This window comes from Bubalus bubalis, chromosome 20 (genome assembly GCF_019923935.1).
Source record: "Bubalus bubalis isolate 160015118507 breed Murrah chromosome 20, NDDB_SH_1, whole genome shotgun sequence".
NCBI classification, from domain to species: domain Eukaryota; kingdom Metazoa; phylum Chordata; class Mammalia; order Artiodactyla; family Bovidae; genus Bubalus; species Bubalus bubalis.
Window position 1 is genome coordinate 48,044,173 of NC_059176.1, and position 13,539 is coordinate 48,057,711.

At 46.0% G+C, this 13,539-nt stretch overlaps 1 protein-coding gene across 8 annotated transcripts in view; it reads left to right on the forward strand.

The window, feature by feature from the left end:
- Positions 1-13,539, forward strand: part of CRTC3 (CREB regulated transcription coactivator 3) — a 97,498-nt gene that overhangs the window by 58,249 nt on the left and 25,710 nt on the right. For 5 of the 8 annotated variants that reach the window (XM_025271743.3, XM_025271747.2, XM_025271748.2 and 2 more), the window contains exons 4-7: positions 4,614-4,675; positions 6,027-6,080; positions 6,178-6,240; positions 8,313-8,413. In XM_025271743.3, the coding sequence (XP_025127528.1) occupies positions 4,614-4,675; positions 6,027-6,080; positions 6,178-6,240; positions 8,313-8,413 (280 nt within the window). The remainder of the gene's footprint in view (positions 1-4,613; positions 4,676-6,026; positions 6,081-6,177; positions 6,241-8,312; positions 8,414-13,539) is intronic. The other 3 variants (XM_025271745.3, XM_025271746.3, XM_025271744.3) reach the window with 2 other exon arrangements.

The following is a 13,539-nucleotide window of genomic DNA, read 5'->3' on the forward strand; positions in this document are numbered from 1 at the left end:
CAAGGTTGGAGCGTGTGTTGCATCTGGAAAACTAGAATGAATGGTCATGATGAGACCACCTTGAGATCCACTAAAGCTAGGAGTGGCTTTCCTCTTTGGAGCAGGCCTTGCTTTGGTTCTGTTCATACAAGGAGATGAAAATGTTAGAACATTAGTTTATAGGACAAAACTGTTTCTTCAAAGGGCACCGCCTGTTGTATTTGAGACATGTTGGACTATGTCTCTTATGGAAGCTTCACAGTTTTGTATTAGCGCTGTGAGAAGCCCAGCAGTTAAGAAACTTTAACCCAGAGTTTCCAAATCTTACTTGATCACTAAACCCAGTTTTTACCTATCACCCATTAAAGATTTCCATCTCAAAGGGAATGCAAGTTTTTAGAGTTTTAAGGGGGAAAGAGTCAGACTTCAGAATTCTACCCATCTCCCATTTGTCACTCGTGTGCTGAGGGAAACAGGAAGACATCTTCGTACACACAAGGACCAAAAAAGATCTTGTTTCCGTGCCTCCCTTCATGTGTGACGTGCAGATGTGTTCTAGCAGGACGTCATTGGAAGCCAAAGGACCAGAGGAAGTGAGTGATGGTGAAGACATGGTTAAGAAACTAGGAAGGAACCAAATGGTGACTGGTTTTATATACTAAATCCGGCCCTGACACCTGTCTCAGTGAATGTGGGTTCTACTAAGCAGACCTAGAGTTCAGGAACCCTGCCAGCAGCGTGGACGACCACGGGCCAGCCCCACAGCCCCAGTAGAAAACGGAGTTCCAGAGGGGAAGATAGAGCCTGGCTCCCCAGGCTGCTCCTGAGCCCTGCCCCAGTTCCTGAGCCCTGCCCCAGGTGCCCTTCCCGCATGGGAACAGGAAGCCAAAAGAAGAACCGGGCCATGCAGCCATGACTAGGGAGCCCGGGGGAGAGACAGGGTGGGTCTTGTGTGGGGTTTCTGAGGCTCACTGACCCCACCCACGTGCAGGGAAATGGGCCACAGATGTCCTGTCTCATCAACAGAAGGGCAGAACGTTCTCGGTGACTAAGGCCTTCCCCTCTAACGTTATCTGAGCTGAGAAGGAACAGGAGTCCCTTGGGTGGACTGGGGCGGGAATGTGGAGGAAGGATTCTCCTCCGCAGAGCCTCAGGGCCTGGGGGGAGAGAACAGCTGAGGGTGACCGACATCTCCACCTGAGCGCCTGGGTGGAGGACGCCCCACATTACTTACGATGGACTGGAACACGATGAGGAGAGGAGAGGCAGCATGACGAGTGGGGTTGGAGGTAGAGTTTGGGATGCTTTGGGTGGAGAAGCTGAGTAAGGCAGTGGGAAGGGCAGGCTTGGAGTTCATGAGAACTGTGGCCAGCTGGAAGTATGGATTCAGGAGTTACTGGACTGTGGGTGATGCATGGAGCCAAAGGCATGGATGGGACTGAGCAAGGCAAGCACGGAGGGCAGAGGAGGGGGGCTGCCTCTCAGAGTCTCCTCGGGTGCTCTTCCCAAAGTGGCTGCACATGGAATCTCTCTCCAGCCTCCCACCCTGCTCCCACTCTACATGGTACCCACGAAACCGAGCTGTTCTCCCCATCACATGCCTTTGAGAGCAATGCAGGCGGATGTGGGCTGAGCGACTGTGAGGCCATAGAAACTCTGGGACCATTAGGGTTGAAGGCAGAAGAGGAAGAGACAGAAAAGGAGCTGAAAAGCAGCGCACAGAGGGATAAATCAAAAGATCCATTATAATGTAGATTGTTTTTTGACTTAGGTTTAACTGAGGTGATGGAGGCTTTCCTGGTGGCTCAGATGGTAAAGAATCTGCCTGTAATGCAGGAGACCCAGTTTCAATCCCTAGTCAGAAAGATCCCCTGGGGAAGGAAATGGCAACCTACTCCAGTATTCTTGCCTGGAGAATCTCATGGACAGAGGAGCCTAGCAAGCTATAGTCCATGGGGTCACAAAGAGTGGGACACAACTGGGCGACTATCACTTTCCCTTTCTTTCAAGGTGGTAACGGATGAGGGGCTAATCTGGCTTGATTTCCCTGTCACCTAGGCTGCTCTTCTGTTTGTTTCCTGGCAACTCACAGGCGTTCTAGAAATGTTCATTGAATTGAATGGTAAATTCTAGTTTACAAATAAGGGTATTTTTTCTGTCTATTTATGATGTTCTTCATGGCATATTAGTACTGTGGAGTGATTAAAGCCACCTGAATAAAGTTTTCTCAGATCTTCAGAAGAGCAAATAAGCGTTTTCTAAGCTGCTTCTGTTGAATTTAGCTGTAGGCTACTGACATGAGGGGCAGTAAAGCAGACAGTATAGCACCCGCCTGCAGTGCAGGAGGCCTGGGTTCCATCCCTGGGTTGGGAAGACCCCCTGGAGAAGGAAATGGCAACCCACTCTGGTATTCTTGCCTGGAGAATCCCATGCACAGAAGAGCCTGGTGGGCTACAATCCATGGAGTCACAAAGAGTCAGACATAACTGAGTCACACACACACACACACATACACTGACATGAGTTAGCTTCCCTGGTGGCTTAGTGGTAAAGAATCTGCCTGCCAATACAGGAGACATGTACCAATCCCTGTCCAGGAAAATCCCCTGGAGAAGGAAATGGCATCCCACTCTAGCATTCTTGTCTGGAAAATCCCATGGACAGAGGAGCCTGGTGGGCCACAGTCCACGGGGTCGCAGCGTTGGATACAACTTAGTGACTGAACAACAAGAACAACTGAGTGATCGCTAACAGTAGGGCATCTCTTGATGCCAATAGGTGTTGGGTTTTGAATATCCATTAAGCGAGATATGAATGGTGAGAATTGAGAGAGCTCAGAGGTCACATCTTTTAACTTTTGATGCCTCAGCCCCGTCATATTAAAATTTCAGAAATTCACCACGTTTCCACGTTGTTGATATACATCAGAAAGGTTAACATGCTGACCTACTCCTCAACATTGAAATGATCGATGTTTGATCATTGTACTACTAATACACCACTGTGTTCTAATTTGTTTACAGGTTCTAGACAAGTGGACTTAGTGACTTTAAAGGTGGCAGTGTCCTGAGAGAAGTGGTAAATTTCTGCTTCAGAATTAAGTATTTCTGGACAGAGGTTCATTGAAATCTGCTGAAAAGAGAAAGGCCCAGTGCCTTCTCCCTAGTGGTTCTGCCAACTAAGATACCACCGTTTTTCCTCTCAGAGGCATTCTTGTTTCTTCTTCACCTTTTCCTCTTCTGTCCCCTACTGTGGTCCATTCCGACCTGTACTTCGCATGCATGCATATGTACAAAGTCGCTTCAGTTGTGTCTTAACTCTTTGCTCCCCCATGACTGTAGCCCATCAGGCTCCTCTGTCCATGGGATTTTTCAGGCAAGAATACTGGAGTGGGTTGCCATGCCCTCCTCCAGGTGATCTTCCGGACCCAGGGATCCAACCCACGCCTCTTATGTCTCCTGCATAGCCTAATAGTTAATGTTGAAGAAGCGTCTGGTCTCTCTTCTGAAAGCACCTCTGTTTTACGCATTGACTAAGATTCAGATTCAGAAAGAAGGTAACTAGACATGACCACACTAGTACACAGGAAGTGAAACTTGTGATCGTAGTGCTTCTGGCAGAGGAAACCTTTCCTTAAGACTTCATCAGTGTCCATGTTTTACTAATGCCAGGTTCTGCCTGCGTGATAGTTCTTCTCCATCAAGGCCCCCGTTTCCTCCTGAGCCTTAGATGGTGATGGCTTCTTTTATACAGAATCACTGAAGATCACAGGAGAATAATATGACTTAGAATGTTTTGAGAAGGTATTCTATGAGTATAATTAAATTAACCAAACAGCTCTATTGTACTCAGCACGTATAGTGTAGCATCCCATCTGTTTTTCCCTGTTTCCATTTCATCTGGAATGTGTTCTAAGGCAGGCTAGACCCAGTGAAGAATATAGAATCCATAAAACGGGGCCCCTGACCATCTAAGGAAGTTCACATTTCTCCATAAACCTAATGTAGCTCTCTTTGGGTTATAAGAAACAGGAACCCTCAACTTGAAGAAAAAGGAAATGTATTGGCTTATGTTACTAGAAGCCCAGAGGGCTAGATCCAGGGGTCTGTACAATAGCACTGAGACTCAGTATCTGGGGGGGGTGCCACCTTGACTTCCAGGGAGAGAAACCCAGGCCCACATGGTCCCCGAGCTCACCACCTCAGCTGGAGATAGTCCTTTCTTCCCCTGTTTGTATCATGAGTCCATCCCTGAACTAGTCACAGGGGTTAAATGACCTTGAATGGAAATGCTGGGTGTGGGTACATTCTGTGGGACAGGGAGGCCTACACAGAGTGACAGCCAAACCAGGTTTTGGATGGGGGTGCAGGCAGTTCTTGAAAGTAAAAGAGGTTGGGCTCGCAAAAAAAAAAAGAAACACCCCACATGAATCATGCAAAGATGGTGCTGGTTAGGAGATAGAAGAATGGACTTTTCCAGAGGAAGTTGATAAGCCAAAGTAGGAGGAAGAGCTGTTGGATATAGAGATAAAGATACAAACTGAAAACTCAGCAGTGGAACTCCACATGACTCCAGCCTCTTAGTTCTGCCTCAACTTCCCCTTCATCTGAGTTTTCCTTGATTGAAATTTCTACTTTGATGGTAGCACTCTTGGAGCAAATTACGCCTCACAGCCCCTGGATGAAAGTTGGCCCAGGTAAGCAAGTCATATTTTCAAAGATATGATGGGCATGTGCTGTGCTTGGACAGTCTCACTTTATTTTACCCACCTCAGAGGTCATTTTAGAAATTTCTAATCTAAAGCACAGACTCCTGTTTTCTCTTATAAAACTTAAGTCTCTCCACATATAATCATGGGCTTATATGAAAGTCTAAAATTAAAAGTTATTTAAATCAATCCTGGTCTTCATTTTAAAGACCAAATAGAAACACATTCAGAATACATTGACCAACATAATAGTCTGAGTTGGTATTATTATATTTAAATATATAAAGGTGTCATGGTAAGCTACTGAAAGAAACAGGTGATAGTACACTCCTAAAACTGTAATTTGCATAGTGGATTTCTTTTAGGGTCTCTGAGTATTTTTATATGTAGAGAATATATACCCCAAAATTGAGTATTTTTTTGGAATAGTACTGGAGGTGACAGAATATAGAGTTAACTGAAAAGATTGTTACATCCAGCGGATGCATGATATCATTTTCAGATCACCTGGTCAGATTTAAGAGGCATTTGAAATGGACATGTTGAAAAATTTTAGCTCCCTGGATTGAAGTTCATTCTCCATCTATTCTTGGGGCAGATATTGTGGATAATGTAGTCAGGACCTGGGAAAGGCAGGTATGAAGATGGATAACAGCGGGCCCCTACTGCAAGTAGGTTTTCAGCAACCCTTAAGAATCTTGGGATCCATGATTGTAGAATAAACACAGTATCTTATTTTAAGTCATAAAAGCGTAAGGCAGTCCATCGTGTCCAACTCTCTGCAACCCCATGGACTGTGGCCCACCAGGCTCCTCTGTCCATGGGGATTCTCCAGGCAAGGATACTGGAGTGGGTAGCCATTCCCTTCTCCAGGGGATCTTCCTGACCCAGGGATCGATCCTGGGTCTCCCTCATTGCAGGCAGATTCTTTAATTAAATCATAAAAAGATTTCCAATTTGAGATTGTAAAAAATTTGTATTTAAGAGAAAAATGTCCTATGCTTTCTAGAGCATGAGGATTAGTTAGATTAATATTTTCAAACATTGGATTACTGTAGCAGTTATGTTCCTCTTTATGGACCTCTGTAGAGGAGTGCAGCATTTCTGTATCAGGGTTTGCCAGGCATCCCCTATGCACATACTCGGGGTATGTGATGAGGGGTAGTTTTTCACACATCTGGAATAAGACCTCACATCCCAGAGAGGATTTGGTCATGGATCTGAAATATTTCGAAAGGCATTCAAAAGTGCTTGTTTGCTGCTTAAAAAAAAGACCAAAAACCTCCTTGCATGCCCAGCTGGCTCATTTGCTTGCCCTATTTGCACAAATTTCTGATAGTTTTTATCATAGAAGGCAGAAATCACAGGACCTGGAGAGCAGCTGTGCAGCTGGGTGAGTAGAAGGGCGGGTTCTCAAACCCAGGCCTGAGGTTTCCCTTGCTCCTTGTGGACTGAACTTCTTTTCTTTTTATGTTTTCTGGTTTTTAAAGGCAGCAGCCTCCTTGGAAGGAAGAGAAGCACCCTGGGTTCAGGCTAACATCTGCACTCAACAGGTACATAGCTTGTTTTCTAGTAGAAATAAACCTTAAAGAAGGCAAATCACCCTGATGGTCCTGCTGCTTTTTAATCTATCATCTGTTTGCAAGAGTACTCTTATATCAATCGGTTGTGTTTATACGAAGTGTTAAAAAGAAGCAACCTAAATCTCCCACCGTGTAGCGAATGTCTGCTCAGGACAATGTAGCTGTGAGAACATGAAGTCTGAGTGAATGACAGAGTTTGCCTCCTACTCTGTGTCCTTGAGCAAGTTGCATAGCTTCTCTGTGTCTCAGTTTACTCATCTGGAAAAAGGAAGATAACAGTACCTACATCAAGGGATGGTTGCAAGGATTAAATAAGATACATAAGAAACACAAGGAAGCATAAGCGTTCAATAACCGCATTAAACCATCACTTCAAGCTTGACCCCAGTGTTTAAGTCACTTTGTTCAATCCTGATCACATTCTACAAGAATGAGTATGACTTTCTGTTCTAAGAAGTTACAAATGACTTGTCCAAGGTTGCTTAGCTAATATGAGATGGAACTGGGATTAAAAAAAAATTTTTTTTCAGTGCAAAATTTTAATATACACAAAAGGGAAAAGCGTTACAAGAATTCCGTGTGCCCATCTTTTAGCTTCTATGTCTACCTCTACTCCTGCCCTTCCCACCCTTATCCTACCACCAGCCAGATAGAGTATTTCACCTGCAAATATCTCTAACACTTTAAGGCTGTTAGGAACCTTTAAAAAACAACAACAATATAACCGCAATGCCATTATTCCACTTAACAAAATTAACAATAATTCCTAATATTATCTAATACCCGGTCTGTATTCACATTTCCTCAGTTGTCTCTCTGCATTTGATTGATATTCTCTTGAGTCTCTTTGAATCTGAACCCAAGGCTCCCCAGTCCCAGAACCCTTGCTTTTGCTGCTGCTTCATCCTGGTTCTGAACTGCCTGTCCCTTGTGTAAACCCAACCCAGCCATGATACACAGTCCAGCCACGGGGCTTAGTGGCTGCAGAAGGCCATCACCCGAAACAGCCCACAGAGAAGCATTTTAGGCTAATTTGAAGCCTCACACAAGTTCTTTTTTGGCAGTTTGACCCTTGATGGGACAAGTAAATAATGTCTCTTGGAGTCAAAGCTTCATGTAAACTGCAACTGTCTGGGAGAATTTCAGAAATTTGCTATAGTTCAACAGTTCCCCCAATTTTTGTCTTATGATTCTGTCACAATCTTAAAAACCATTGAGGCCCTCAAACAGTGTTTGTTCGTGTGGGTACATTTGTTTGTATTTAGCTATTGATATTGGAAATTAAATTGAGAGATTTATAGAAGATACTTATTAATACACTTAGAAATAGCAGTAATAAACTCATTACTCATAAATAAACTCATTTATGTTAACATAAATCATATTTTTGTAAGCACAGTTATATTTTCTGAAACAAAGTAAATCACTGAGAAGAGAGGCGTTGTCCCTTTTATGTGTCTCTTGAAGACAGCTGGAGCCTCTGCTTGTGCGCGCAGTCTGCAGTGATGCTGCACGTCCCAAGGCTCTGGAAAACCTGCGCTCGTGAGGGCGAGAGCGAAAGGGCAGAGAACACACTAGGGTTATTCTAAAAATCTTGCATTCTCCCTGGAAGGGCTGGAAAGCCACTGCTTTGGTGATCCTTCCTAGGGGAGGAGTTATATCCAGATGGAGAAGATCTAGCCCAGCTGCAGAGAATATATTGGCCGCAGCCATCTTCTGAGTTGTGAGGAAAGATGGAACGTTTCTTAAAGAAAGCCGTGAATCCAGTATCTTCCTTGTTGAACCATATCGTTACACCCCTAGCTTCAAAGTGTGAGATCTCACAAGTACAAATTGCTGTCTTCTGGGTGTGGGTCATCCTCAGAGGCTGATGTTGTTGTAAGGGACTGCAGGTAGGTCCAAACCCCTCATTTTATGGATGATTGTGAATCGGTTATTCTTGCTTTCTCTCCCGTTGGTAATTTTCAGGAAAGAATATTGCATTTTCACTAAGGAAAAATGGATTTTTCAGCTAGACTCTCTCTCCCCCCCCCTCCCCTTAGGACCAATTCTGACTCTGCTCTTCACACCAGCGCTCTGAGTACCAAGCCCCAGGACCCCTATGGAGGAGGGGGCCAGTCGGCCTGGCCTGCCTCGTATGTGGGTAAGACACGTAGGCTGGATGCCAGCCACTTCTGCGCCATCTTGTTCTGTCCTCGGGGAGCAGGGGGAGAGACAAGCTTACACCGTGTGCCTTTCCCTGGCTCGTCTTCCACAGGGAACAACTCCTGGCCGGGGAGGTGTGTGTGTGCTCGTGATGAGGTGAGAGTGGGCCTTCCCTCCCACCTCTTTCTCTGCAGGTCCTCCTTGGCGTCTCTTGGCCCTCAGATTTTGTGTCCTCCACACTGTTCCATTGTAAGGTCCTCATCAGTTTTACAGGGACTCATAGCAACTTTCTAACTGGTCTCCTTATTTGCAGTCTCCTGTCTTCCCAGTCCAGTGTTATGTCAGGTTCTCTGAAAGCCCTTTTTCCAGCCAGGATCTGGACAAACTGAGAAATAAAAGCAGAAGTGACACAGGGAGGTGGATGCCGCCTTTCCTCCTGATAAGAGGAAGTGGCTTCTCTCTGGGGGGCCATGTCTTTTCAGACCAAACCCCAGAGGGACACTGACTCCCCCAGTGGCCAGCAGCCCTGGCCCAGGGCGGCCCCCATGGCGGGAGCCCTGCAGGCAGGGCCAGCCCCAGGGCCAGAGGAGTGGGAGCTCACCTGTTGCCCACTTTGCTGCAGATCATTGTCCCGCCTCCCCAGGGTGTCCAGGAATGGGGGAAAGAGTCATGCCATCTGCTTCCAGAATGACCCAAATCTGATCAGATTCCAATCACAGTGCTACTCCCCCACCTCTAGGAGAGAATCCAAATCTCCCAGTTTGGAACGATAGGGACCCCAGGATCAGGCGGCCTGTGCCCACCTCGCTCCCTCTTCTCCTTACTCACCAACCCTTCCCCCCCAAGTCTGTGAACTACTTTGGGTTCCAGAACTGCTTCATCCTGTTCCCATCTCTTCCTCTCTTAACTCACTCCTGACTCACCTGGCCAGCACCCTCAGCTTTGTCCTCATGTCTGCAGAGCCGTCCTTACCTTTCCTCCCTTTGCCAGCCCAGAACCTGCCGTGTCCTTCCAAAATCCCGGAGCCCCTCCCTGTAGATGGCTATCATGCCACTGACTGCCTTTCCCGTGGGTGTGCTTCTCCTCTTCTGTTCCAAGTAGATTGCTCTTTTTTAAAAAAAATTTAACTTTTATTTTAAATAGGAAAGCATTTCTAGTGCGACAGGCATCAAGGTATTTAAAAGGCATCAAAATTTGGTGCATAGCAACTCTGGATCATACAGGTTTTTATTCTTGAAGGCAGCAGAGCAACCGCCCCAAAGGGTCCTGCAGGGGAAACTCTTACAAGAGCCCCACGTGGAGCAACTATGTGAGGGGCTGCTCCCACTAGATTTCCTGCAGTCAGCATGTTAATGGTCTTATCTTCCACACAGTCAGGCACGGAGGAGCCCTCAGTGCTGGGGAGTGAGGGGGAATTACTTGGTGGCTTATGCGTACGGAGCACACTCTAGTCTCTGACTAAGCTGCATCTGAATCATGTTTGGTTCAGTAAGATGCCGTCCAAGCCTGCCTTTCTGGGGTTTATATTCTAGCAGGAACAAGGGTCCTGAAATAGCCATTCCATGTGCACACTGACCGTTGTCCACAAACAGGGCTGTGTGTTTGGTCTGAAAACGGAGCACACTCTAGTCTCTGACTAAGCTGCATCTGAATCATGTTTGGTTCAGTAAGATGCCGTCCAAGCCTGCCTTTCTGGGGTTTATATTCTAGCAGGAACAAGGTTCCTGAAATAGCCATTCCATGTGCACACTGACCGTTGTCCACAAACAGGGCTGTGTGTTTGGTCTGAAAACGGGAATAAATACATCTTTAGCCAAGATAATACTAGCCTTTCTAGTTTCCTTTACTTTTTAGATGGTTTAAAGCCTGAGTAGTCCCTGTTCCTTCTGAGGAATCCATTCTGGGTCTTATTTCCTTGCATACAGTAGGGATGGGGTTTAATCATCCCAGTATGTGTTAGGATAATGCTGTATTTGTTCCCTTGACACAATTCAGAGATGCTCCATTTACCCAAGCAGTTTGTCACGTATGAGCTGTTTGAGGATAGGATGGGGCCGTCGAGCTTTGTGTGCACACATGGAGCTGTGAGAGTGAAGCTGGCAGTTGTGTTGAAACTGGATGTGGTTCCACCACTCACCACTTAGAGGAGTAGGATCTATGGGAACTTGGTTTAGCTTCCACATAGGTAGTTATAAGTAGTGTGTAGGAATATATAAGCCTATGGACTTCCCTGGTGGTCCAGTGGTTGAGACTCCACACTTCCAATGCAGGGGGTATAGGTTCAATCCCTGGTCGGAGAACTAAGATCCCACATGCCCACTGCATGGCATGGTCAAAAAAAGCAAAATGTGTGCTTAGGGCTTGCCCAATGGCTCAGCAGTAAAGAATCCGTTTGTGATATAGAGATACAGGCCGTGTGGGCTTGACCCCTGGGTCGGGAAGATCCCCTGGAGGAGGAAATGGCAACCCACTCCAGTATTCTTGCCTGGAGAATCCCATGGACGGAGGAGCCTGGCAGGCTACATGTCTGCCACATGGCATGGTCAAAAAAATAAAAAATAAAAGAGAGGGGGAGAATATATAAGCCTAAGAAAGGTGCAGCAAGGTCTTAGTCTCCCTGGATTGGGAGGGAACCAGACTGATAGACTTCAATCTGGAATTCCCAAGAAAGAGCTGCCTTTCTGCCTCTGCCATGCCTGCATTCGTTTTGCCCTCTGTTTAAAGTCTGTGCTTCTCTAGAAAGGCCTAAAAGCCTAGAGGGAACAAGGAAATCCTGAGTAACAAGACTTTGAGGCCTGCATGCAGAGAGGAAGAAAAATAGCTAAAGCAAGTGATTAATCAAGTGAAGTATATTTACCCTAAGAGTGATGCTGCCTGCAAGGGAAGAGGTGCGAAGTGTCAGAAGGCGTGAGTGAGGACAAATAAGAAAAGCAACAGAGTGTCAGCGTTGATCCTACAACGGAGCCATACGGAAAGCAGAAAGAAAGAAGGAAATCCTGGAGCAGAGTCCCAGGGTCCCCGCTTTTCACATCAGCAGCTCGAGCCCGCCGTGTTTGTACCCCGGTATCTGACAGCTGTGGAAGGCAGGCCGACCTCCAGCCTGGACGTCTGAACCGTGTCCCTGCTTCAGTTGCCTTGGAAGTGCAGCAGAACTCAGAAACACATCCAAATATGGCCGTGTTTACATGGGAAAGCCAGTGTGTTTAAAATATTATTCAAGTCTCCAAGGATCGGAATTATTTCTGGAGAATTCTATCTGTTGGTGGGAGCTATTTTAAATAGTTTCTTGTCTTTCCCCTCTCCCCCTGTCATTCATGAAAGTTTCTCATTTGCTTTCCTTTCAGACTTTTAAAAATATCGACTAGCTTTGCAAAAAGGTATTTCTTATTATAGGAGCGACCAAATAAAGTAAAGATTTAAAAAGTGATGGGAAAAATTATAATTGAAGCTGGGAATTAGACTCCACAAGCAGAAAGCAATAACTGCCTTTTCCCTGGGAATCTTTCCTGAGCATAGTGATGTAGCCTCAATTAATGTTCCCACTATTTTTTTTGGTTCTGAGCAGATTATAAGGGAGTATCTGCTGACACCTTAACTACATGAGCAGAAAACTGTGATACATTCACAAGCAAAAGTTTGTGTCCCAAGAAGACACAGTCATTAGACTGATACATGGTTAGTAATTCTCATAATGGTTATTCAATTTGCACGACAGGCATCCCTGGTGAGGAGTTGATGGAAATGAGAGAAATAGATTTTTATGCAACCAAGCAAGATTTTTATAATTTCTCTCTCCTTGTTTAATTATCCAGAATTTATCAAGAAAAATGTTATTTTTTTTATGAAATGAAAAAAAATCATTTCCCTGGCAGCATGTGCAGTTTAATTATCATTTCACACTCACATGCACGCGCACGCACACACATACACACACATATACCCCCTGAATGGGTAAGCCTGATGGCACTCTGTGACACTTGCCCATTGCCCTGTAGTCTAGGACTGTACCTAACCCACCTCTGCTCATCACCAGCGAGTGGAGGAAGGGGCCAGGGTGGTCCTTGCCCTTTCAAGTAGTAGTCTGGAGCTAAGGGCAGAGCAAGGCATGATGGTTGTCTTAGCACCCAGAGCTGTAGAGGCTGAGTCTCATCAGCCTTAAGAAACACAGCCCTGAGCTCCTTCCCAGGGAAGGAGATCTGCCTTGAATCCCAGTGATCTTACCACAGGTAATACTATACCTTTGACCAGCACCATGAAGGCTTAAAATGCAAATAACCCTGAAAGAAATGAGCCTGTTGGAGAAGGAAATGGCACCCTACTCCAGTATATTCTCGCCTGGGAAATTCCATGGACTGAGGAGCCTGGTGGGCTATATATTCCATGGAGTCGCAAAGAGTCAGACACAACTGAGTGACTAAACAAACGAGAGAGAGGTGAGCCTTGGTTGCACAGACAGGAGGAAGAGGGGGATGGCAAAGGCATCTGAGATCTAAAGAGAGGGCAGAAGTGTCACGCAGGTGGCAGGAGGGCCCAGAATGGGGAGGTTTCCTGAGAGAGACACTCTGGTTAAGTTCTCTGCCCTCTGCCTCCACCTCTGTTCAGCAGATCCAGGCTGTGCTGGGAGGTGTTTTCAATTCGTCAGGCATGAGGGTGGGGAGAGGGAAGGCGGTCTCAGTTCCGTTCAGGAGGTCAGCCCTCGGTGGCTCCTGGTCCGCGAGGTTTCTTGGAGTGCACATGAGCCTTGGTTGTGGCTCTTTGTCCCTGCGGGGCTGATCCATGTTTCCTCTGCTTCTGGATACCCACTCACAACTCGTTCCCTTTTATTTTTATCCCTTTATTTATAGTTGTATCATCTGATATTTTTCATCCAGTAGTAAAAATCCAGGCTTGGATATGTTGGAAAAAAATCGTACAACGTGAGAGCTGTGAGTTAAGTTTTATTTGGGCAAAATGAGGACTGCAGCCGGGAGATGGCATTTCAGATAGCTTTGAGAGACTGCTCTGAGGAGGCGACAGAAGGAGCCACGACATATAGGAGTTTTGCAACAAAGGGCAGGTAGTCTGAACATCAAAAGATTGTGGTTAATTAAAGAAAACCAGATAACCCAGGTTCAGGAACCTAGC